The sequence below is a fragment of the Heteronotia binoei genome, chromosome 3 (genome assembly GCF_032191835.1).
Source record: "Heteronotia binoei isolate CCM8104 ecotype False Entrance Well chromosome 3, APGP_CSIRO_Hbin_v1, whole genome shotgun sequence".
NCBI classification, from domain to species: Eukaryota; Metazoa; Chordata; class Lepidosauria; order Squamata; family Gekkonidae; genus Heteronotia; species Heteronotia binoei.
The window spans coordinates 120,804,164-120,831,186 of record NC_083225.1 but is presented as its reverse complement, the minus strand read 5'-3'; the positions used below and the strand labels follow the sequence as shown (position 1 = coordinate 120,831,186).

The window sequence follows — 27,023 nt, the reverse complement described above, 5'->3', positions numbered from 1 at the left end:
AGGGAGCGCATATAGATATTAAACAACATTGGGGGAAGAACTGCCCCCTGGGGCACCTCACAAATAAGTGGGTGTATCTGAGACAGTATTTCCCCAATTGCCACCCTTTGTCCCCGACCTTGGAGGAAAGAGGAGAGCCACTGTAAGGCAGACCCCTGTATCCCCACGTCAGCAAGATGGCTAGACAGCAGCTGGTGGTCGACTGTATCGAATGCAGCCAACAGGTCTAATAGAAGCAGTACTGCCGAGCTGCCCTGATCCAGATGTCTCAGGAGGTCATCCATAACAAATTGGATTATCACACAAATGGGCAACATAGACAGTGAGACAGCAATGCTCTGTTCTGGAACAACTGTTTCCAAATAATAGGAAGACTGCTTTGATCTCTTCTCCAACCCTAACACAGTTGTTTGGCATAAGCTTCCATCCAAGTGGTCCAAAGCTTATATACTACTGAAGTTATAGAACCAAGTTCTGTACCTACCAACTATGCCTGCACACACTGTTCACACTTATGACCAAACTGAAAGAAATGTATTGCCAAATAAAAATCCTGAAATGCAAACACCTAAGAGCTATTGTGAAAAGTCACGACTGTTACATTTGGAATATATGTAGCATGTAGTGTGTTTAGAAACTGAAACCATTTATGAACAAGCAATAAGGTACAAAGCTTTACAGTATTAAGCAGATAACTACCTTCATGTAATCTTGTGATGTAAAGATATTTTAATAAAGAATTTCAGTTTGCCTCCATTGAACAAACCAAAACTGAATATATTGGAAATTATTTTAAATAATTATTTGCTTTCTCTGCCTTCAATATTAAACTTGCTGGTGGAATTTATCTTCTACCTCTACGATTATTTTTCCCATGGTTCCAGTATTCTCTCATTTAGAGTGGGGTTGAAAATTACAGCCACTTTTTTTAAAGGCACATATGGAAGATTTTCCCTGTAGGACATGCTATAAAAGAGCATTTGTTAATTGTTTTTCTTTAAACAGGCAACAATGCAGTAGTGATATTCAGACATACATTAATGAAATAGATGAACACAGCTGACCTTTTCTGGTTACCTCTGAGTTCCATATATTGGTTTGATGTCACTGTGTGATTTATTTTTTATTTCTCACCATGGAGGTCTCCATTTTCTTTTTAATAACTAAGTGTGCCAGTTTACAGTAGATAAATCAGACTGATTCTGGATTTTCTCTGTGATTTGAGCTCTTAAATAAATACCGCAGGGGTGAAATGGTGTTGACCTCTAAAAAGTTTCCCTTTGATTTGGAGGATTCCTCTCAGCAAGGAATGGTATGCTGTGATGAAAGTTTCTTTTCCTTCACTGCAGGTTGTGATAAAGCTTTCTCTAAAAGCATATCATTTTGTGGCAGTCATTACTGTTGCATACAAAACTGCATAATGAAATATTTTGATAAAAAGATGCTTTCCCCTTCAACACCATGCATGGCAATGTTCTTTTAACTTCAGTAGATCCTAATATGAATGTGGTTACTCTTTAGGGGAAAATAATGCATTCTATCATATAGTGTTTAAAATGAAATCAGTCATAACCCACCTTCTTGGAGATGTGAAGGTCCAGCCCTAAGGGGAAGTCACAGATGGGGAGTTGTGCTAGTCTCATCCTGCCATGGACAGAGGACTGCACATTCAGTAAGCTTCATTGTCACGATATATATTAGTGATACACCGGCTTCACTCAACCAATAAGCTCAGTAGCATTAATCAAAATTTTTAATTTCTTACAAAATGTACCAAAAGTTATATGGCCCGATCAAGAACTCTGGTGGCACATTGAACACAATCTCCCTACTGAAATTAATGTGCAAGCCCTTGTTAGCAGAGGGAATACTATTTGGGCAGCCAAACAAGTTGGCTCTTGTACACTTGCTGTCCTACCATATTTATGAATGTAAGTGCCTTTAAGTCACAACCAACTTATGAAGACCCCAGCAAGGGGCTTTCAAAACAAAGTGAGAAGGAGAGGTGGTTTGCAGTTGCCTTCCTCTGCAGAGTCATCCTTGGTGGTCTCCCATCCAAGTACGGCTTAGTTTCTGTTTGACAGGGACTATACTATACAGCCTTCTCTTTTCCTAATTTAAATATATTCAGAATTCTTGCAGAAAAGAGCAAAAGTCCAGGAGCGCCTTAAAGACTAACAAAATTTGGGCAAGGCTTGAGCTTTCATGAGTCACTGCTCACTTCTTCAAAAATCTAGGGCAGCTTAGATCCTCTGTGCCTGCACCATCAAGCTGCATGACTTATCAGATACCTGCTGTGCGCTGGGGGAGTGGGGAATTCAGAGACTGTCCTCCATGCTATTTAAGCAGCACCCACCCACAAGCCTGTTCCCTGTGCAAACTGCACACAGCAGCCAAGTAGATTGTGTGTGTGTGGGAAGGGGGTAGATACCAATACATGGAGTTAGCCTTTGAGGTGCCCCTTGACTCCTGTTATTTGCAGCTGATGACAGAAATCCAGTGGCACCAGAAAGACCATTAACAGCAGCCCAGCATGGGCATTCCTGAGTCAAAGCCCACCTTCTTGGACATGTGAAAGGCCAAAGGGGAAGTCACAGATGGGGAGTGGTGCTAGTCTCATCCTACCATGGAAAGAGGAGGATGGAGTTGTAGACAAAACCAGACTTTATTGAACAGCAAACCATGAAAAGGCCCTGCTCGTGTTGCAGTAATTTCAAACAGCCGTTGTGTAGAATATCATTATATGAAAGTGGCTCCGACCTGTCTTAAAGTGTGTGAATGGCAGGAAGAAATTTAGAGGATATATAGAGAAAGAGTGAAATGTAAAAGGACATTGGACAATTTTTTTAATAATGAGTATGAGAAAGGGAGAAATTGAACTTTGATTGGTTAAGGGTACCTTTATAAGTGAACTCAAGTATATAACTTTGGCGGGAGACTAGTAACGGAGGGAGGGGGGATTGGAAAATATCATATGGATTAGGGATAGTAATGATATAAACAGACATTGTTACCATATGTTATCAATAAAATTGTTTAAACACTTAAAGTGTGTGAATGGCTTAGAGCAGTGGAGATGCCGCAAAATGAGCCCCCTTGAGGCTTATGGCGGCAGGGCTCGGGGAAAGCGAGCTAGACTGCTATTCTTTTGTGGGGTTATAGAGTGTTTCGAGGCCGTCCCTGTGGCATCGGTCCCATCATTGTAGGGCCCAGGGGGCCGGCGCAGCGGCCCGCTGAAGCAGCCTGTCGGTCACTTCCGGGTTCCTGTCCTGCATCTCGACCTGTGTTATTAGTGACAGGCTGCTTCGGCGGGCTGCTGCGCCGGCCCCCTGGGTCCCACAATGATGGGACCGATGCCACAGGGACGGGCTCGAAACACTCTATAACCCCTCAAAAGAACAGCAGTCTAGCTCGCTTCCCCCGAGCCCTGCCGCCATAAGCCTCAGGGGGGCTCATTTTGCGGCATCTCCCGGCGGGAGGGTGGCACCCGCACGGGACACATATCAAATGAAAGAGGGGGCGCAGGGCTATCAGAAACAGCCAGTGGAGGGCGTCGGGAGACCACCCCACTGGGGGATCCACACCCCGAAAGTGATGAAGGTGGCGCAGATAGAGCCAACAGAGCAAACAGGACAAAATAAATAGGCTGCATTATGCAGCACAGTTGAGAAAGTGCCTTATCCCATATACTGATGAAGTATATACAGGATTTGAGAACAAAATTGTTTCCGGCGGTGATATTTGGGGGATTTTTGGGGACGTCACAGGAAGTGCTGTGAAGTCACTTCCTGTTTCCGGCAGTGGCATTTGGGGGAAATGATGTCATTTGGGGGAAGTGATGTCACAGGAAGTGATGTCACTTCCCATTTCCGGCAGGTGACGCGGGAAAATGATGTCACAGGAAGTGGTGTCACTTCCTGTTTCCGGCGGTGGCATGACGTCACCGGAAGTGACGTCACTTCCTGTTTCCGGCGGCGCACGCTTCGCGCGTGCACCCCTGCCTCCCCCCTTCCCCCCCCAAGGTGTCCCTGGCTGGCCTTCAGACATTATGGTCACCCTATTTGGAGGAAAACTCCACCCCTTAGGCTGCTCTGCTTTTGTTTTCCTATTAGTCTGAAGAAGCTTATTGGAATACTCCAAATGATATTTAGCAGCTCCAATGAGTGAATTACCCCAGTGAGATCACAAAAGTGTGTGTGTGCTGTGTTTAATTTGGCTGCTTTTTGTGTGCGTGTGTGTGTGCATGTTCAGTTTCATTTAGTGGAAGTGCAGCAGTCTTCTAGGGTATGGGGAAATGAGGACTGTACTCAGGGGAAGTGTGCTGATGTATTTTTTATTTATGTTTTTGGGAGGAACGGGAAAGTTTCCTGGCTTCGCCCCCAAAGTCTGCCAGCTCCACCCCAAAGTCCCCAAGTATTTTCTGAGTTGGACTTGGCAACCATACCATCAAGCGTGGTTCTGTCAGTAAAGGGTGGGGGGAAACCCTTTCCAGGCCTATTTTGGCCTTTGAGGGAGAACCTGTTGGGACCAGTCTTGACTAGGGTTGTCAACCCCAGGTTGAGGATTTCCTGAAGATTTTGTGGTGGAGTCTATGGAAGCCAGACTTTGGGGAGGGGAGAAGCTCCAGCTGAATATTATGTCAGAGTCCACCTTCCAAAGCACTTTCAGCTTAACCTATCTCACAGGGTTGTTGTGCAGATCAAAAGGAAGAGGAGACTGATATAAACTGTTTTTGTTCACACTGTGGAGACAGACTGTTATTTTCCTAGGGAGAGGCTGCAAGTGGGTGGGGGCTTGAGCCCTTAATTTACAAGGTTCATCCTTGCCAGAGGCAGAAGTGGCTCAGCTGCAGAGGGAGAAGGTGCTTGAAGCTAGAACAGAGCTGCTGGTAAGGTGTGTGAGACTTGATTTGCTTTTCTAAAACTGCTGGGGAGCATTACCTAGGGTTGCTGTGGGAGGTAACTGTGTTTGTGCTTGGTGCCTGCTGGAGAGGGGTTTCTGATTGCTTTTGTGTGTCTTTTGTGTAGCTGTTGCTGAATGAGGAGAGTTTGTTTGCCTGGGGGTAATTGCTGGCCCCACCCTCTGCTGTTTGTCTGGCTGTTGAGTCAGAGATGGGTGGGGGCTTGAGCCTTTAATTTACAAGGTTTATCCTTGCCAGAGGCACAAGCCAAAGGGCTCTTAGCCTGGAGGTTCTGTAGAAAGGTGAGTAGTTACTCACAAGTCATTTCAAGTGGCAGTTGGTAGTGAGATTTAAAGAGAAGTGAAGATAAAGAATCAGATGTTCTGAGCCCCTGCTGCTCAGCAATAGGTTCCAGGATCTCCTTCACACTCACAACTGGAATATTAGGATTCAGGGGTACAACTTATTTAAAAGGGACAGGCAAATGAGAAAGGGCGGAGGCGTAGCAGTATATGTGAAGGGGGGTTTGAACCATTGGAACAAGGACTACTTCCCCAGCCTCCACGAAGCTTGAACAAAGTTTCTGAGGATCCTGTGGATAAGAAGCCTGGAGCTTCTGCTCCCCAATATAGGAAGAGGAAGGTGGTGGTGATTGGAGACTCCTTGCCGAGAGGGGTAGATCCCAAAGTGTGCCGACTGGACTTGTAATCTCGAGAGGTCTGCTGTCTGCCAGATGCACACACGCAGCATGTGACAGAAAGGATTGGAAGACTTATCAAGCCCACGGATTACTATCCTTTTTTGCTGATCCATGTGGGAACGAATGATACTGCCTGCCATAGCCCTGAACGTATTAGAAAAGACTATGTGGCTCTGGGTCAGAAGGTGAAGGAGCTGAGCGCACAGGTTGTGTTCTTGTCAGTGCTTCCTGTTGAAGGCCATGGCTTAGGACGAGAAAGAAAAAGAAAGAAAGGTCCCCTGTGCAAACACCAGTTGTTTCCGACTCTGGAGTGATGTTGCTTTCACAACGTTTTCATGGCAGAATACTTCAAATAAATGACTGGCTACGTCAATGGTGTCATCAGGAAAGATTCGGATTTCTGGACCATGGCTTACGCTTTTGAGATGGTGGTCTTCTATCGGGAGAAGGTTTGCACCTTACGGCAGTAGGAAAAAGGGTGTTCAGTAACAGCCTTGCTAACCTAATAAGGAGGGCTTTAAACTAAATTGTATGGAGGAGTGAGACAATAATTCAAAGCCTCGTATGATGCCAGAAACTGGGGATAAGGACATTAAAGATTTGCAAAGAGTGGCACATATGCTAGGTAATGTTAACTTGCAGGCTTGTACGGAAACTAAACCCTCGGGATGCATAAAACGTGGATTCCTATGTCTCTACACTAATGCACAGAGTATGGGAAACAAACAGGAAAAAATGGAAGTCCTAATAAAAGAATGAGACTATGACATTATAGGCCTTACTGAAACTTGGTAGGATGACACTCACAACTGGAATATTAGGATTCAGGGGTACAACTTATTTAAAAGGTACAGGCAAATGAGAAAGGGCGAAGGTGTAGCAGTATATGTGAAGGAGGTATATATGTGAGGAAATATGTGAATCTGAGCATGGCAGCTCAGTTGAGAGTCTCTGGGTAAAAGTAAAAGGAATAAGAAATAACAGTGATATTATTGTGGGGGTCTGCTATAGATCACCAAGTCAGGCAGAGGACTTGGATGAGATACTTCTACAGCAGATTTCAAAGTTCTCCAAGAGAAGGGATACAGTGATCATGGGAGATTTCAATTAGCCGGACATCTGTTGGAAGCCCAACTCTGCTAAAAATGAAAAGTCAAATAGATTCCTGACTTGTCTTGCTGACAACTTCCTTTTCCAGAAAGTGAAGAAGGAAACAAGGAGATCTGCTATCTTGGATTTGATTCTCACCAACAAGGAAGAATTGATTGAAGAAGTGGAAATAGTGGGCACCCTGGGCAGTAGTGACCATGTGATTTTGGAATTTACAGTCTTAGGGAAGGGAAAAGCTATACGTAGTCAGACTTATAGGTTGGACTTCAGAAAGGCAAACTTTCATAAACTTCGAACTATGCTGGGTAAAATCCCATGGTCAGAAATACTTAGGAGGAAGGCGGTTCAGGAGGGGTGGGAGTTTCTTAAAAGTGAAATACTGAAAGCACAATCACAGACGATTCCTACAAGAAGAAAAAATGGAAACAGCCTAAAGAAGCCGAAGTGGCTTCATAAACAGCCCTCTAAAGAGAGAAATAAAAAAGACTCCTTTAGGAATTGGAAAGAGGGCCTTATAACCAAGGATGAATATAAACAAATCACCAGTGCTTGTAGAGAAAAAGTTAGAAAAGCTAAAGCTCAGTATGAGCTTAGGCTGGCCAAAGACGCGAAAAACAACAAAAAAGGGTTCTTTTCTTATGTTCAGAGAAAGAAAAAGAGCAAGGACATGGTAGGCCCATTGCGAGGGCAAGAAAGTGAATTTGTAACAGGTAATGAAGAGAGGGCGGAACTGCTCAATTCCTACTTTTCTTCAGTCTTCTCTTCTGAAAGGAATGGTGCTCAACATGGCAAAAACAGAACATATAAGGAGGTTATGAAGTTCCAACCTTGGATCAGCATAGGGGTAGTACATAAACACATAGTTTCTTTAAATGAAACTAAGTCCTCAGGACCAGATGAATTGCATCCAAGGGTTCTAAAAGTGCTTGCAGATGTAATTTCTGAGCCTCTGGCTATTATTTTTGAGAATTCTTGGAGAACAGGAGAGAATGGATCTGATTACTAAGAGCCAGCATGGTTTTCTCAAGAACAACTAATGTCAGACAAACCTGATCTCTTTTTTTGAGAAAGTGACTACCTTGCTGGATCAGGGAAATGCTGTAGATATCGTTTATCTTTATTTCAGTAAGGCTTTTGATGAAGTTCCACATACTATCCTTGTTGACAAATTGGTAAAATGTGGTTTGGATCCTGTTACCATTAGGTGGATCTTTAACTGGTTGACAGATCACATTCAAAGAGTGCTTGTGAATGGTTCCTCATCCTCTTGGAGAGGACCGACAAGTGGAGTGCCTCAGGAATCTGTCCTGGGACCTGTTTTGTTCAACATCTTTATCAATGATTTGGATGAAGGAATAGAGGGAATGCTTATTAAATTTGCAGATGATACTAAATTGGGAGGGGTTGCAAACACAGAAGAAGACAGAAACAGGATACAGGATGACCTTGACAGGCTGGAAAACTGGGCTAAAATCAACAAAATGAATTTTAACAGGGATAAATGTAAAGTTCTGCATTTAGGTAGGAAAAATCCAATGTGTGGTTATAGGATGGGGGAGACTTGTCTTAGCAGTAGTATGTGTGAAAAGAATCTAGGGGTCTTAGTGGATCATATGCTGAACATGAGTCAACAGTGTGATGCGGTGGCTAAAAAGGCAAATGCAGTTTTGGGCTGTATCAACAGAAGTATAGTGTCCAGATCATGTGACGTGATGGTATCGCTTTAATCTGCTCTGGTAAGACCTCAACTGGAGTACTGAGTTCAGTTTTGTGCACCACATTTTAAGAAGGATATAGACAAACTGGAACGAGTTCAGAGAAGGGCGGCAAAGATGGTGAGGCGTCTGGAGACCAAGTTCTATGAGGAAAGGTTGAAGGAGCTGGGGATGTTTATGTTGGTGTAATGAATCTATCTGCACCCAGTCTGACAGCTATGTTTTGACAGCTGGTGATCTAGCAGGCATGCTAGGTCACAATGACCTTATCAGCAGGCCGGTTTGAGCCGGCAGAAGCCAAGAGAAGAAACCTGCTGAGTCAGCATGACAGTGCACAGCCAGGATTGGCTAGTAGAACTATAAGAAGACTGTGTGTGGACCACACAGGTCTCTCTTTGAGAGTTGGTGTGTAGGCGGAGCATTTTGTCTGTTGAAGTAAGGTATTGGACTGCACTAGTGAGCACTTATTGTATGTATCTATAAATACACTATTTTGGCACTAGTTGCAGGTGTCTGGCTGATTTCTTTCCTGGAGCCCTGTGTTGGGCAGGTCACCAAGCTCACTCTGCTAACTCCCGCACCGACAGGGTTATGGGCCCAGGGCGGTTCCGCTGCGCGGAGGAGCACCGAGAGAGTTGAGCTGCCCGAGAGTTCGGAAGGAGCCGGAGGCGAGGAACTCCGGTTGAAGGACAAAGAAGCACCAGCTATCTCGTTTTGAGAGCCAGAGGGACGACGGCAGCCAGCTGTGTGGAGGAGTCGGCATCATGGCTCAGCAGCAGCTTGCAGTGGCCGTTGAGAAGCTTAATTCAGCCAACTACGCGGTGTGGAGCCTGAGAATGGAACACTACCTTAAGCGTGAGGGGCAATGGCTGTTTGTAAGTAATCCCCCTGCAGCGTTATCTCCTGCCGAGACTGTGTTAGCCGATAAGGCACTGGCAAACATCGTGCTGGCAGTAGGAGATGATCAGTTGGTGTATGTGCGAGGGAAGGACACTCCCAAGGCTGCCTGGGACGCGCTCAGTGGGGTTCATGTTAGTACCACTGCTGGCTCCCTCATGGCCTTGACTAGGAAGATGTTTCGCACTGTAATGCCAGCTGGAGGGTGTGTGAAAAACCACATCAAGAAGCTAACAGACTGTTTCGTTGAGCTTGAGGCCAGAGGCAAGACTGTAGCTCCCGATGACAGAGTTTACATTTTACTGTCGTCGTTGCCGCCTGAGTTTACTCCCTTGATAACGTCCCTGGAGACGGTTGATGTGGCGACTCTAACGATGGAGTACGTCTGTGCCCACCTGCTTGATTTCCAAGAGAGGATTACAGCGGTGAATTGTCCGGGGGTGTCGGCTGGGGAGCGTGTGGTTATCAGCTCGTCCGGGAAAGCGTCCAGGAGTGAGCCAGCTTTTGCTGCTGGCAGACGGCCAAAGGCTGAGAAAGAGGAGCCGACTGCACGGGCAGTCCAACGCTGCCATGTTTGTGGATCATTTCGGCAGCTGCTTCGAGCTTGCCCAGAGAGGGGGAAGCGGCGTGGACGGAGGCAGCGAGAGCAGCGGACCACCAGCCCATGTGGGGAAGAAGCCCGGCTGGTCACGTCTGCAGGAGAGAGCACAGGGTCTGCTTGGATTTTAGACTCTGGTGCTACGAGCCATCTCTGCTGCGAGAAAGAGCTGTTGAACAATATTGACATTCCTGAGCACAGGCATGTCAGATTAGCTGACGGGACGTCTGCCACTGTTACTTGTTCAGGGAGTGTTGAATTTCCTGTACTAGATTGCAATTTGCAGTATGTTTTATGTGTACCCACATTACGGTCGAACCTGCTGAGTGTGAGCATGTTAATTGACCAGGGATACCAGGTAAAGTTTGAAAAGACCTGTTGTAAAATCCTAGGAGGTGGGGGGAAGCTGCTTGCAACTGGGAAGAGAGAAGGTAACATATATTTGGTCCAGAGTCATTGTGGCCAGGTGGCACAGGTGTCAAATGTGCCAGTGCACAATCAGTGTATACATCTGCTCCACAGGAGACTCGGGCACTGTGGGTTTAGAGCGTTAAAGAAGACCCTGCAGTTGGTGCCAAGTCTAAAGGTGAAACCCTGCAACTGTTACCTAGACTGTCAGGTCTGCAAAAAGACCAAAAGCAAGGCATGTGCTGTTTCTAAGGAAAGCACGAGAGAAAGTAAGCGTGCCCTAGAACTAGTTCACTTAGACGTGATTGGCCCCTTGCCAAAAAGTCTGTCGGGGAGGAGGTACTGCTTAGTGGCCACAGACGACCATACGAGGTACTCTTGGGTCTTTGCCATGGTGCATAAATCTGAAGTGTACAAGGTGTTCACAAAATGGGTCAAAGCAGTTGAGAGACAATTAGGTGTAAACCTCCAGGCTATTCAGACCGACAAAGGGGGGGAATTCTTATCAAATGAATTGAAATGTTGGCTGGAGAACAAGGGCATTGCCCACCGTTTAGTGAACCCAGCCACACCCCAAGAAAGTGGGAAAGAAAACGGGCTAGCGGAGCGCACAGGAGCTGTGTTGCAAACGATAATGTACAGCATGCTTGAAGATGCAAGGTTGCCAATTTGTTATTGGGCAGAAGCCATGTACTGTGCTGTGTTTATTCATAATCGTGTTTGGTGTGAACCTGTAAATAATTTGCCCTATAGGTTGCTGTACAACAGGTATCCAGATTTGAAATTTTTGAGAGTCTTTGGGACACAGGCTCGGGTTGGCATCCCCTCCGAGAGCAGCAGGGAGGGGGATGTCCGGGCAGAGAGCCTGACTTTTCTGGGCTACAAGCCAGAGGCCAGGTGTTATCGCTTCTGCGATAAGAGAAGGAAAATAATCCTCAGTGAAACTGCCCAGTTTAACGAGCAGTCCAGCTGGCCTCACACTCTGATAAGAGAGAATTTGTACTCCTGCCAATTACTGATAATGATGCTGGAGTCCTGCCCAGGGTAATTAAGCAGGAACAACAATCTCCCGACCGGGGGCTGGCAAGCAGAGGCTCAGAGAAACGTGAGCTCCAAGGTGGTTCAGAGCCTCAGACGGAGAGTCAGGAGGTGGAGTGTGAAAGTCAGGAGGTGCAACTTCTAATCACAGGGGCAGAACAACCAGCCCAGGAGGTGGCAACAGACCAGCCTGAAGAAGACGAGGCCGGTCCAAGTACGGGTGTCTGCTAGAACCACAAAAGGCAAACCTCCTGCCAGGTATAAGGTACCCTATGTCACTCTGACAGTCAAACCAGACCCACCTGGGTTTGAAGAAATGCTGAAGGAAAAGGCCAAGAAGTGGAAGGCCTGTGTTTCAGAGTGCGAGGCAAAGAATAGGGAGGCTGAAGCCAAACGCCAGAAGGAGCTGGCTGACCAGGACAGTGATGATATTTTCTATCACCCAGACGAGTTCCTGGACTGGTAATGATGAATGTGTAAATATGAAAATGTATATTACTGTCTGCATGTGAACTTGAAGACTATGTACAGTGGTTGGGTGTACTGGGTTCAATAGATTAGGAGGTGTGTTGGTGTAATGAATCTATCTGCACCCAGTCTGACAGCTATGTTTTGACAGCTGGTGATCTAGCAGGCATGCTAGGTCACAATGACCTTATCAGCAGGCCGGTTTGAGCCGGCAGAAGCCAAGAGAAGAAACCTGCTGAGTCAGCATGACAGTGCACAGCCAGGATTGGCTAGTAGAACTATAAGAAGACTGTGTGTGGACCACACAGGTCTCTCTTTGAGAGTTGGTGTGTAGGCGGAGCATTTTGTCTGTTGAAGTAAGGTATTGGACTGCACTAGTGAGCACTTATTGTATGTATCTGTAAATACACTATTTTGGCACTAGTTGCAGGTATCTGGCTGATTTCTTTCCTGGAGCCCTGTGTTGGGCAGGTCACCAAGCTCACTCTGCTAACTCCCGCACCGACAGTTTAGCCTGGAGAGGAGGCAGCTTAGAGGTGATCACCATCTTCAAGTACTTGAAGGGCTCTCGTATAGAGGATGGTGTGAAATTGTTTTCTGTGGCCCCAGAAGGTAGGACCAGAACCAATTAAATCAAAAGAGTTTCTGGTTCAACATTAGGAAGAACTTCCTGACCGTTAGAGCGATGCCTCAGTGGAAAAGGCTTCCTCGGGAGGTGATGGGTTCTCCTTCCTTGGAGGATTTTAAACAGAGGCTAGATGGCCATCTAACAGCAATGAAGATCCTGTGAATTTAGGGGGAGGTGTTTGTGAGTTTCCTGCATTGTGCAGGGGGTTGGACTCTATCTTTCCCTTCCCTTCTCAGCCACCCCCCAGGCCACAACACTCACCCACAGCAAATTTCTAGCACCTGTTGCATTTTACCTCACAACAGGCCTTATTAATAGTTGTATAATAAAATGGTTAAAACAATTTAAAGTAACAATATACCAATCTTAGGGTAGCATTGTGCTGGTTGTACTATTAATGCCTGATCTGGGAATGGTTGGACCATAACCAAGTGATGTAATCTTTGGTGGTATTTTAGCATCTGAGCTGCAAAAGGGAGGCAAACTGGTAAACCTCCACCACTTCAACCATAGGCCTGGCAGAACAGCTCTGTTTTACAAGCCCTGCAGAACTCTCAGGCACCAGGATAACAAGGCTCAGAGCAGCAGCTGAAGCAAAAGCCAGTCACACAATCAACAACCAACATTTCAGCAGCAGTGGATTATAGTTCAGCCATACCCTTGCTTTTATCTGCCCATGCGCGGAAGAATTTCAAGAAAGAACAAACTTCTGCAATTGGCTAAAAAGTAGAGTACGTTTCCCCCTAACCTGAAATTCTGTTGACCAAATTCCAATTGCCCCTTTCCTCCTCCCTCCTGTTCCCTGGGAAATTGTTGGGAAAAGCAAGGAAATGGTCAGGGAAAGCAGTGGGCTTCATATTTGAAGCCAGCAACAACAATCTTGCTGAGCTGCAATGCAATGCCATTTAGCAGATGCTAAAAAGAACAAAAAAGGGTTTTTTTCTTGTGTACAAAGTAAGAAAAAGAGAAAGGACATGGTAGGCCCATTGCAGGGACCGAAAACTGAAATTATAACATTATGTAGAGAGGGCAGAACTGCTCAATTCCTACTTTTCCTCAGTTTTCTCTTCTGAGGGAAACAGTGCTTATCATGGGAAAAACAGAACATATAATGAGGGAAGGGAGTTGAAACCTAGGATCAGCATCAGGTAGTAAATAAACACCTAGTTTCTTTCAATGAAACTAAGTTCTCCAGGCCAGATGAACTGCATCCAAGGGTACTAAAAGAAACTGCAGATGTAATTTCCAAGCCTCTGGTGATTATTGTTGAGAATTCTTGGAGAACAGGAGAGATGCCAGAAGATTGGAGGTGGGCAAATGTTGTTCCCATCTTCAAGAAGGGGAAAAAGGAAGATCTGAGAAACTATCAACCGGTCAGTTTGATGTCTATACCTGGAAAAGTTTTAGAACAAATCATCAGTCCTTGAGCATTCAGAAAGAATGGCTGTGATTACTAAGAGCCAGCATGGGATTTGAAAAGTTACTACCTTGCTAGATCAGGGGAACATAGTTTATCTTGATTTCATTAAGGCTTTTGATAAGGTCCCGCTTACTATTCCCGCTTGTCCCGCTTGTTGACGAGTTGGCAAAATGTGGTTTGGATCCTGTTACCATTAGGTGGATCTGTAACTGGTTGACAGATCGCACCCAAAGAGTGCTAGTGAATGGTTCCTCATCCTCTTGGAGAGGAGTGACAAGTGGAGTGCCTCAAGGATCTGTCCTGGGACCTGTTTTGTTCAACATCTTTATAAATGATTGGGATGAAGGAATAGAGGGAGTGCTTATTAAATTTGCAGATGATACTAAATTGGGAGGGGTTGCAAATACAGTAGAAGACAGCAACAGGATACAGGATGATCTTGACAGGCTGGAAAACTGGGCTAAAACCAATGAATTATAACAGGGATAAATGTGGAGTTCTGCATTTAGGTAGGAAAAATCCAATGCATCAGTATAGGATGGGGAGACTTGTATTGGCCTTAGTACATGAAAAAAGGATCTAGGGGTCTTAGTGAACCATACGCTTGAACATGAGTCAGCAGTGTGATGTGGTGGCTAAAAAGGCAAATGCAATATTGGGCTATATTAACAGAAGTATAGTGTCCAGATCATGGGAAGTTATGGCAGGACTTTTTTTGTAGCGGGAACTCTTGTGTATATTAGGCCACACAGCCCTGATGTATCCAATCCTCCTGGAGCTTACAGTAGGCCTTGTACTAAGATCCCTGTAACTGTTGGAGGATTGGCTACATCAGGGGTGTGTGGCCTAATATGCAAAGGAGTTCCTGCTGTCCAAAGAGCCCTGAGTGATGGTATTCCTTTACTCTGCTCTGAAAAGACCTCACCTGGAGTATTGTGTTCAGTTTTGGGCACTACAAATTAAGAAAAATATAGACAAACTGGAAAGGGTCCAGAGAAGGGCGATGAAGATGGTGAGGGGTTTGGAGACCTAGTCCTAAGAAGAAAAGTTGAAGGAGCTGGGTATGTTTAGCCTGAAGAGGAAGCAGCTGAGAGGTCATATGATCCCATCTTTAAGTACTTGAAGGGCTGTCATATAATTTTGGCTTTTATTTGGGGTGGTCTATTTGGTAGCTGAATCTGATTCTCAATCCAATTTGATTTGGGAGAAACCTGAATAATACTGATAACCAGTACACCACACTGCTTTCAAAGGGTAGCGGCTCTTGTAGTGAACAGGTAGACCTGGATGAGTCATCGAAGTTGTGTGGTATCAGGTCACCAGTTGGCTGATGCCAGGTTGTTGAGTCCTTCCTCAGAGGCCAAAGCAGCCCTGGAATGGGCCATGCCCCACTCCTCTGTGTTTTGCTGGCAGAAGCCAATGCTGGAAGGCTGTCAGTACTATTGTGGTTGCCTAGCAATGACCATTGAGAACATTTGTTTCTTAAAGCTTACATGTGGTGTGTCTATTATTTGGAGCAGCTACCCCCCCCTTTTTTTTTTAAAGTTTCAGATTTTTCTGCTAACCTGGGGCTTTCTCAGGTTTGCAGAAAAATCTGTCTTGTCTGTTCATGGCCATGATCTCCATATTTAAGTATCCAAAGATGGAGCTATGTTGAGAATTTAGGGTTGCCAACTCCAGGGTGGGAAATTTCTGGAGATGTAGAAGGTGGAACCTGACATGGGTGGGGTTTAGGAGGAGAGGGACCTCAGTAGTGTATAATGCTGAGGAACTAAGCATTATGCAGTGGAAAAACCATGCTCTCAAAATCTGCCATTTTTCAGGGGGACTGAGCTATCTCATGTATTGTCATTTTTCCGTGCCAGCACCTTTCCTTAAACCTGGAAACTGATTTTTTTTCATAAGTATATTCCATCTTTTGGAATTTCCATCATTTGTTTAAATACATAGGAAATTTATCTAAAAACCTAGCTTTCAAGTTGTGTGTTGAGAAATGTGATTATGATACAATGATGATGAAGATAATGTAATTTTTCTGAATGAATTTATTCTTTTTTCTTTTGTAGACCTGCCACCCCCTCCTGTACCACCTCCTGCTATAAAATCTCCCATAGCCCAGTCCAAATCTCAAATGGAGGTTAGGCCTGTCATGTTGCCAAAGTTGTCTTCTATAGAACCAAGAACAGAAAGGGCAGTGGAAAGAAAAGGAACAAGCTATAAGGGGAAAGAAAGTTCTGATGGCCACCAGCATTCTGATGTGAGGACAAGTTCAGGGGAGCGCCGGGAAACACAGGAACAGCAAAGCGATAGCAAACTGCGAGGAAATAAAGCAGCAAGGCGAGATGGCACACCAGCAAAAACACATCTTCTTCAAGGTGACTTGAAATGTTGGGCGTATATTAATTAAAGCTTTGTCTGTAGTTATGAATAAAGTTTTTGCAGTATAACCAACCAAAATTCCCTGTTGACATAGAAGCTTAGTGGGGCTGCCTCTTCCTGTGATGGACATGGAATCTTGCCTCCTAGAATTTAATTATACCATACCACAAAGCAAATATAGAGCCCTGAAGTGTTCATCAAGTTGGAAATATAGGGAAGTAAGCCATTAGCAAATAAAACCAAATTCCTTTTAGAAATTTAATGTCTTTTGTACATCCCATACTGCATTGCATGACTGCATTTCATTGGTTACTGTAACAGAAGAAGCCCAAAGAAAGGCATTTATGAAGAGTGACATGAGCTTTTCTTCTTTGCATCATGGTACTTTTATTTCCATCCAAAAGTTTTTAAAATTAGGCTCCTTTTTCTTGATATTACTAAAAGTAAAAAGCACAGTAAATGCCATTCAGTCCCTTTTTAAAATTTGAAGAATATATAAACAAAAGAACAGTAGCCTGGCTTCTGGCTGTAAATATCAGTGCACACTATGTTACAAATGTCACAAATGTATCATCCCAGACTAACATAATCTCAGTTTATGGCAAGCTGTGAGACCTGATAGAGAAAAGTGTATGAAGGAATCTATATAGGCCTGTGTAAAAGCTGTCATCAAAGAGGCAAGCCAGGACTTCATACTAGACACCCTGGGCATGAAACCGGAGTATAGAAATTGGGTAGTAGATTGGTTAAATAGGCTCAAAACCAAAAGGTCATTGTAAATGGCAGTAGGTCATGAGAAAGAGAAATCATTAACAGGACACTTCAGGATTGGTGCTACAGTTGTTGCTTTTCAATTTATGTATTAATAGCTTAGAGCAGGTGGCAAAACTTGCTGGTGACACAAAAACTGGAAATACTATTAATGTTTAAGTAATTTATCACCTTCAAACTGTGTTAAACTATTAGTGGGGAAACTTTATGTATTGATTTAGGACTCAAAGAATTACAGAGCTGGAAACTTCATTATCAGATAACATATGCTTTTTCAGTGGCCAGTCCAGTGTCTATACAGGATCTTTACTACATAAAACCCAACCATTGTTGATATATGTCTTAACTTTTTAGAGCAAGCTTTGTAGTAAAATTCTGTGTATTGTGTCAGTGCCGAGCCTGGTAAATATCTAAAATCTTTAAGGGTGTAAGGATGTTATCTACCCAGTACAAGTTTTTGTTAATAAATACCTACCATATATTATGAACTTGGTAGTTCATGGCTGTCAGGTGCAGCCTACACATACAAGAGCAGATTTCTCTGGGATTCAGCATACTCACATAAACTATATAATGCCTGAGCCAAGAACTTGTACACTGCAGCAACCTCTTGTATATGATAGCTATCTTTAGAGCATTATTGGTGATAAAATTTGAAATCCTTATATTCCTAGTATATACATTATAATGTTCACCTTTGCTGTGACCAGCCACATGAAAAGAGAAAATAAGTACCAGCATACCCCCTCCCCGAGTCAATCATCCTTAAAATCAATGGTGGCCCTACCTTTCTTTATCTAATGGGTGCCTGCCTACTATAAAATTCTACTTTTAACCATAACATACTGTTAGCGAATTCTGTTTATGCATAGATCACCAACTTTGTCGGGGTATTTCTTTTGTATCCCCAACTGCACAAACCCAAAACTAAAACCTGCAATTACCAAAACAACCTGCGTTTATCAGAAGGCTAATACATACTCACTAACCGGAGAACCGGTTTGGTGTAGTGGTTAAGTGTGCGGACTCTTATCTGGGAGAACCGGGTTTGATTCCCCACTCCTCCATTTGCACCTGCTAGCATGGCCTTGGGTCAGCCATAGCTCTGGCAGAGGTTGTCCTTGAAAGGGCAGCTGCTGTGAGAGCCCTCTCCAGCCCCACCCACCTCACAGGGTGTCTGTTGTGGGGGAGGAAGGTAAAATTTTCCCTCTGCTCATGGGAAAATTTCTTGGAAATATAGGCACATAGTTTGAGAGCCCCCTCCTCATCAGGTTGCATAAGAATTGCCCCAACAGCGACATCGCTAGCGTCACATTGGACCACAAATGGTTCTAATCCATTGGGGTGAATCAAAATAGGTTCACTGGTAAACAATCTCTTCAGTTTATTGAATGCTTCCTGACACGCAGCTGTCCAAACTAATCTGGCCCCTGGCCGTTTGGCTTCTGGACCCTTCCCTTTCATTTTGAGAAGGTCTGTCAGAGGGAGCATGGTTTGGGCGAACCCGTGTATAAAACTACAGTAAAAGTTCGCAAATCTGATGAATGATTGGAGCGGTCTCCGTGTCCTCGGGGGTTCCCAATCTAATACAGCTTGTATTTTTGCGGGGTCCATAGCCAGTCCCTTTGAAACCTAAATAGTCCAATTCCTTCTGATGAAATTCAAATTTGGATAGTTTGGCATATAACTGAAGCTTGTAAAGGGTTTTTAAAACCTCTCTGACCTATTTCACGTGAGATGGTAAGTCTTTGGAATAAATAATTATATCATCGAGGTACACCACTACCCCTTTGTACAAATATTTCAGTAGCACTTCATTGATAAAGTTCATGAAAACTCCGGGGGCCCCTTGTAATCCGAATGGCATGACTAATATTCAAATTGTCCCATTGGTGTATTGAACGTCATCTTCCATTCATCCCCCTCTTCTATGCGCATCCAAAAGTAGGCGTCTCTCAAATCCAACTTTGTGAAAATCTTTCCCTCTGACACCATGCTTCATAAATCTTTTATTAATGGAACGAGATACTCATTTGAGGTTGAAATCAGGCTGATCCCCCTAAAATCCGTGCAAAGCCTGAGCCCCTCGTCCTTCTTCCTAAAGAGTACTGGGGCAGCATGTGGCGCCATGGCCGGCCTTATGAACCCCCACTAAGCTTTTATCCAAAAATTTGCACAGCTCTGCTTTCTTGGCCCACCCCATGGACTACAATTTGGCTTTTGGGAGGCTTTACCCTGGGATCAATTCTATCACACAGTCAGTGTCTCGATGTTGGCCTCGTCTTTACTAAACACTTGTTTTAAGTCCCTATACTCCTTAGGGATCGATTTCACCTCTTCTATGGTGAGGCATAGCTTTTCATTTACTGGAGGCGGTTCCGTCCGGACCCCAGCCCTCATCCCAGTGGTGGTGCTCACAATGTCCATCTTTGAAGTCTATAATCTGGTCGCCCCACTTTATGTCTGGTTTGTGTTTGGCTAGCCATCCTACCCCTAGAAAAATGTCAAAGGAGGAGGAGGGGGCCACTACAAAGAATTATGTGTCCCAATGGTCATCTATTCCTGTTGTCATGGATTTGTTCCGTGCAAGGCTCCCCTCTCATCACTGTCCCATCCATTTGTTCGAATTGTATGGGGTGTGGTAGGGGGCTTGTCGTGAGTCCCGGGGCTTCCACTAATTTGGGAGTGATTATATCTCTAGTGCACCATTTTAGTTTAGGGTTCAATAAAGTCAATGGGATGAAAAATAAAGTCCCCGTTATTCTCACTCTCAATGGTGCCGTTAATTCCGCAACTTGCTGCTCAGCACCTCTCAGTGCAGGTCATCCCCGTTTCCCGCAAGCTCATATTCCCAGGCGTCTTCTCCTAACTCGTCCACTACGATAATTTCCTCTTCAGAGGGGTTGCTGTCACTGAGCTGCCTTTCACTGACTCCCTTGCTCACCCTTCCGCTTTTTTCACCTTGGGTGTGCTGGTCTTCGGAGGAGGGGGGCCTCAAGGCCGTTCGGGGCAATTGGTGGCCAGATGATTTAGATCACCACATGGAAAGCAACGTCTGGGGGTAGTCGGTTTTGTGACTCCCCCCCCCCCTTGGTTTGCTTTTCGTCCCTCTGCTTTTGCCCCCGGCCAAGACTCACTCCCCCCTTCCCGCTGTTGGCGCTGGAGAGCCACTCGCTTCATATTAGTTTCTACTTCACCAGCCAGTTGCACCCACCCCACCAAAGTGGTGGGCGAGTCTGTTGGAGGGCTCGATCCAACACATTTGCATTCAGGTCCTCTCTGGAACTGCTCCATCTTCATCTGCTCGTTCCACCCACACACTTTGGCTGCATTCACGTGAAACTCGGCCGCATAATCTCGAACTGCCTTGGACCCTTGTTGTAGGTCCCGCAGGGCGGTAAGGGCTCAGGTCTCCTGTAGCGGATCTTCATACTGGGTTAGCAGGGCTCATAAAAACGCCGCTACGTTGTCTAGTTCGGGACTTCTGGTCTCATACAGACTCATGTACCACTGTTTTGATGATCCTTTCAGTTTCGAGCCTAAATAATCCACTCTGATCTGGGAAATACCATCTGGGAAGGTATTTCCCCATTAGTGCATAAAACTATTGGCTTGGATAGAGAAGTACTCTACCTCTTCAGGATCCCCATTAAAGGTGGCATCCAGCTTGTGGCCTCTCCTGTAGTCTCGTGGTAGCAGTGGTGGCTGCTGTAGCATGGGTTGTTGTAACACTGGAGGGATGGCGGAGGTAGCTGCCCCCCCCTCAAGCCCGGTAGCTGCAGTGCTTGTTCTAACTGCCTCCTCACCTCTTGAGCCATGAAAGTAGCATTGATTTGCATTTCGTCTCGCAACCCTTTTGCTATTTCCGCCATCTCGAATCTCACCGTTCAGAAGAATTCCCAAGGGTCTGGGTCTGGATCCTCCTCGTCTGAGTCGGGGCATGGTCCTCCCCTTTCATCTCAATCATTCCCACCACTCGCCTCCGAGGTGCCGTGGTCACTGTCCTTTCCCATCTTCGAACGTATGGAAGGCAACGCCAGGATCGCCTCTCTCCAAGCGGGTGCTTTGTCCATCAAGCTAGTTGATCTTTGGGAGACCCACATTTTGGGGGTGATGAACAGTCACTGTATGTTCAGTGGAGACCCTCTCCCTGCTGCTCTCCATGTGTTAAGTGTGTGCCACGGAGGCTGCTTAGGGCCAGTACCATCCCCAGTCGGTTGTTTTGGATTGTCAGGGGCTTCTCCATTATCTATTAAGGAATGTAGATTATTAAAAACATCTCCGTTTCTCACACTTCTTCCAGACCTGATAAGAGCTGTCTGTGTGAATGTGAGGGAGAGGCACCTCACAGCCCAGCTGCAGCGAGAACATCCTTGGGCTAGATGGAATTACTCTTTGCCCAACCTTTGGGGGAAAAGGGATACTAACAGCCTCCTTTCTGTTTAAACACCCACCATTGTGCTTAGAAATATGCATGCTTGACAGAGCTTTTCCATCTTTGACCGCAGAGTATATAATCAATCTGATTTCTGTGTTGCCCATCAGGTGATTTCCATGTGTAGAGTCGCCTTTTAGGTTGTTGGAAGGGGGTGTTCGCTATGACCAGTTTGTTCTCTTGACAAAACTCTATTAGCTTTTGCCCGGCTTCATTTTTTTCTCCAAGGCTAAACTTGTCAGTTGTTCTGGTTACCTTTTGACTTTGGCATTCCAGTCCCCTATGATGAGGAGGACATCTTTTTTTGGTGTTAATTCTAGAAGGCGTTGTAGATCTTCATAGAACTGGTCCACTTCAGCCTCTTCTGTATCAGTGGTTGGGGCATAGACTTGGATTACTGTGATATTGGATGGTTTGCCTTGGATACGGGCTGAGATCATTATGTCATTTTTGAGATTGTATCCCATTACTGCCTTCCTCACTCTCTTGTTAACTATAAAAGCCACACCATTTCTTCTATGGAACTCTTGCCCACAGTAATAGATGTAGTGATCCTCTGAGTTAAATTCACCCATTCCTGTCCATTTTAGTTCGCTGATTCCCAAGATGTCGATGTTCAGTCTTGCTATCTCTTGTTTGACTACATTCCACATTCCAATGAAGTATTGTTCTTTGCAGCATCGGACTGTTCTTTCACCATCGGACACATCCACAGCTGAGCATCCTTTTGGCTTTGGCCCAGCTGCTTCACTCTTTCTGTGGTTACTTGGACTTGCCCTCCGCTCTTCCCTTCTAACCTGAGGAGCTCATCTTCCAGCGCCATATCTTTTAGCCTTTTGTTACTGTCCATGGGGTTTTCTTGGCAAGGATACTGGAGTGGGTTGCTATTTCCTTCTTCAGTGGATCGCATTTTGTCTGGGTTCTCAGCTGTGGCCTGTCCATCTTGGGTGACCCTGCATGGCATAGCCCACAGCCTCACTGAACCACGCAAGCCCTCGCGCCACGTCAAGGCAGCAATCCATGAGAGGGCTTCTGAGAATAACCCTAACATAAAATGGGGTTAGTACTGAAATTTCAGCCTTGACTGAATGTAGTCTGAATTCAGCATTAGCTGAGAGCAGTTTGAACACAGAGAACTGGGGCAAGGTTTGACAAGGAAGTTTGGTAATAGAGAAGTTTGGCCATTCACGCCAACGGAAATGGATCTTCTAGAGATGGATTCCCTACCAAGTCAAACAAAGGAGATTCATCTCTGAGGAGTGCAGAATTGGCCTCTGAGGAAGGACTCAACAACCCAGCATCAGCCTCTAGTGACCTGATACTGTGAGAAGTGTGAGAAACGGAGATGTTTTTAATAATCTACATTCCTTAATAGATAACGGAGAAGTGACCTGATACCACACAACATTGATGATTCATCCAGTTTCTAATCACACTTGGCCTGGTGTTATTAGAAACTGCCAGTAGAGACATTAAAACTCACTGAACAATTCAAGAAGAGTACTGGTGTTCCAAGAGAAGTGGTTTGGGAACTGAGAAGAGAGTATCAGTCTTCTGAACATCAAAATATGATTTGATACACTCAAATAAAGTGTATCATAGTGTCTGGAAAACACTGGAACAAAAGTCTCTCAATATAAAGATATAAGTAACTGTGAATAAATTAAGAACCTCTCATTAGTCTGATATATAAGATCAAAAGTCAGTGCTTGTACAAGTTTTAGCCTAGTAGGTTCAACCCCTGATTTCACCTGACCTTTCCTATTGTTGTTATTTTTTTTTATTTAAAAAGTATTTCAAAGAGACATTTTAAAGGGTTTAAGTTAAAGGGCAATTCTATCCCTTCCCTCAGATTCCTGGGCTGAGCAAATCGTGAAAACGTATCTTACAGACAGGGCGGGACCACCAAAGTTTCTTCAGGGGAAAAGGAAACATGATACAAAGGCTGCTCAGTCAGTGAAGGGAGAAATAGAAATGGAGGGAAAATCTAGCTGCTGATGTAGGGAAGCAGAAATTAATTAAATTAATTGTTTTGGAAGCTCTTCAAAAGTACTGTGTGCCAAAGTCTTGTACTGCTAACAAAGTGGTATGTCTAGGCATTAGGGAAGCTAACTGTTGCTCCCCTTTACTGTGTCATAACATGCCAAAGTCTTGCACTGCCAGCAGAATAGTATGTCTAGGAGTTAGGGGAACTAACTGTTTGCTCCCCTTTGCTGTGTCATAACATGGTCTTGGCCACATACGCCAACATTTGCATCTTGTAAAAATCACAAAGAAAGTCCTTTGGGTGAAATCTGGAGAAAGGCAATAATTAGAATTACCACCCTGAAATATTCAGCACCTGCTTGCCAGTCCTTACTTGGTATTTCTAATAATGAAGGTGGTGTACATGACAGGGGAAAGATAGAGTACTACAGTGATTGATGGTCTTACAAAACATGGAAGATATGATTTTGCCCCCTAGTTCTGTGGTAGAATGTTTGAAAGCCTCTGTTTCTGATAAAAAAAAGTTGTACATTCCTTAACTTCAATTCTATTCTGATGGTAATTCTTCTACCATTGCTGACAAAGTAGTTTTGGAGTAGAAAGAAGACATATGTACAAGCACGGGCAGGAAAGTAATGAGTGTACTGCTGAAAATGGAGCACATTCTCCGAAGCAACTGTAGGTTATACTTGTGTAAACTACAACTTCCATAAACGCCGAACTATTACCATTTCAGACATTTGGAGCATCCATCAGTCTAAGGCCATACTAACAAACATAAAATTCTCTCCACAGAGGATATTCTGCCATATTGTAGACCCACTTTTCCAACATCAAACAACATTAGAGATCCCAGTTCTTCAAGTTCTATGTCATCAAGAGGATCAGGAGGTAGACAAAGAGTAGAACAAGCAAATCTAGGTCGAAGGAATGTTGCAGAAATGCAGGTTTTTAGAACATATGAGAGAGGAGAGGATGATGATGAAGAAGAAGAATTACAGGTAATAGCAGTCTGGCAATTTTAATAGATCATTGGAGCATGACAAATCTGTTGTGAAAATGCAAGTGCTTGTCCCTTAAAGAATATACTTAGATTGGTTAGTGTATAGTGGCTTCAGACTGATGACCTCAGAGGATAAGGATAGCTCCAGTTGTACTTACTTATTTAATACATGTTCTATACTCTGCTTACCCTCAAGAGGGCTGTTTTATTTGTCTAATTCCAACACTGATCTAAGCGTTGGCCAAGATTATTGGTGGGGAGTATATTTAAAGATGTTTACAAAAGATATTTACAGTCCTTTGTTGCTGATTAATTGATTTAATATTAACACATGAAAAGTGAAATATGAAACAAAATTATACTAAACATCACGTCATGAGAATAAAGAGAAGAAATCACATGCCTATAAAATTCAGAGCCTTAAACTGTAGCCATGATTATGTGGGAAAGATGTTATTATTTTCTGTAATTATATGAAATATTTCTTAGGTACAATCACTTCTTTTATAGCAATTATATCTTTACCACTTTTTAAACCAATGCTTAAGCAGCAGCTTTCCGTTGTATGACATAAAGTGATTTCCATGTGTTTGTTTTCAAAATTGGTGTATGAAAATATTTTGAGTGAGACAGCAAGATAATACCCAGCAATGGTTTTGATTTTTTTTTTCAGGAAACTGAAAGCTGAAGAAGAGATGTACTGTTACACATTTTTTGAAATCTGATCAAAAAGATATCACTTAAGATGCCTCAAGTCTGATATTTGATGCCAGGAAGTAATATTCAGTGCAATCAGAGTGTACAACTTCTTGTCTTTTTTTTATGCCATCAGAATGCTCATCTTGATTTTAATGTTTTCTTTTTTAAAAACTTGCCATAATGAAGACTGCCTTTTTATTCCCTTAGGCTAATATTCTCTGACCAAGAGAATAATTTTCTTTGACCAAGAGAATAAACTGCTTTCTGAGGTGTTAAGCTGGTTGCTACTTCCATCTTTGGGCAGAAAGAGGAGCTCTAGTTTGCTCTCACTCAGGCAGTGCAGAATAACATGCATACCACCAAACCAGTTCATAATTCCCTTTATAGATTAACATTGTTTAGAAAATAGCAAGTTGCAAAGAATTATGTCTATGCAAAGGGTTTTCTAACTATACATTGTTGTTATAGGCTGCATTTGTTTCACTGCGCTGCATTTTCTTCCAGCAGTCAGAGCCCTTTGCAGCAAAAATTACAGTTTTGTATAATTTAAGTTACAGTGGTTCATACATATTAATTTTACAAATTCTCATAGAACTTTAATTTATATATGCATTATCCCTTTAATCATGAAGGTACATTCATTACTGGAAAAGTCTTTTAAGCATAGGAAGAAGACATGCCAACAAGAGCTTGGCTGTTACAAATTGAATTATGTTTATCAGTTACTTGAAAAATCATTGGTCTCAACCAGTGCTTCTAGAAACACTAACTTATAAAGCAATGGACATTATTAAGCATCACATAGAAAGAACATCTTCATAATGACTGGCCCAAATCTCAGACCTCTGCTTTATAGTGTCAATTCACCTTAAAGAAGTGCCACTTAAAGAAGTTATGTTTGATTTCGGGGGTTGGGGGGTTGGGGTTTTTTTGTAATGCACTGTTTATTTTTTTTGTTTTTGTTTTTTTGGTTTTAAAAGCACAATCACTAAACTTTATTTGTAAAACATTGTAACTATTAACGTTTTTTGTCTTATTGTAAAATGTTAAGCTTTTGTTCGTTTTTTCATATTTTTGTTAATGCTCTATGTTCTTATTGGGAGTATTTGAATGCTGACAGATGGTAAAGGTAGCAAACCTAAGAATGGGCCATAAATAGAACACTTTCCCTATTTCCTGGACTTTAAACACTCAAGTTTCCTATGGCCTATCTTGACATTGGAGTTCTGCTAAAACTGAAATAGAGTCATTAGTTCCTACAAAAATACAGAATGATGTCCTTTGTCTGTAGATTTTTATGATCTCTTTTGTAATTATAAAATTTCTTTGTCATCGGTGCTAATGGAAAATTGTGTGTTTGTTTATGGACAATTACCAGGCCTAGCCTCAATGGGGAGGGGGGAGAAAAGGAGTGTTTTGGTATTTACTGAGGGCTAAACATTTTCATTTATGTAATTTTTAAGAAATGGTTACAATAGAAAGGGTGTGCAGTACTGAGGGAACAATCCATGTGATTAATGTTTTTCATTATGTTCATGTAAGAAACCTCATATTTTAGCCATAATTTTGCATACTGAGGATTCAATAATCATAAAAGTAATTTTTGTCACATTATTTATTAAAAACGTTCTCAAATACATCATCTTTTCTTGCTGAGTTTCTTGTTTTCCTTATATCATTAGGAACTAATTCTCAGTGATACACAAACCAGCTGATCAGGTTATATTGTAAATTAAACAGTGAAATAATAGCAGAACTATTTACCTTAGCACCAGAGAATTTTAGGGCACCGTATGGTATAAATTTATCTATAATCTATTGGAAGCCAAAATTAGCTTTTATACAGATTGTCATTTTTTCTAGCAATC

The 27,023-nt window shown here is 43.5% G+C and overlaps 1 protein-coding gene across 1 annotated transcript in view; it reads left to right on the top strand.

Moving 5' to 3' along the window:
- ROBO1 (roundabout guidance receptor 1) overlaps window positions 1-25,364 on the top strand; it is a 1,194,505-nt gene extending 1,169,141 nt beyond the window's left edge. Inside the window, exons 29-31 of the mRNA XM_060234426.1 lie at window positions 15,949-16,257; window positions 24,249-24,463; window positions 25,130-25,364. Coding sequence (XP_060090409.1) covers window positions 15,949-16,257; window positions 24,249-24,463; window positions 25,130-25,144 — 539 coding nt within the window. The 3' untranslated portion in view covers window positions 25,145-25,364. The remainder of the gene's footprint in view (window positions 1-15,948; window positions 16,258-24,248; window positions 24,464-25,129) is intronic.
- Window positions 25,365-27,023: the final 1,659 nt, after the last annotated feature.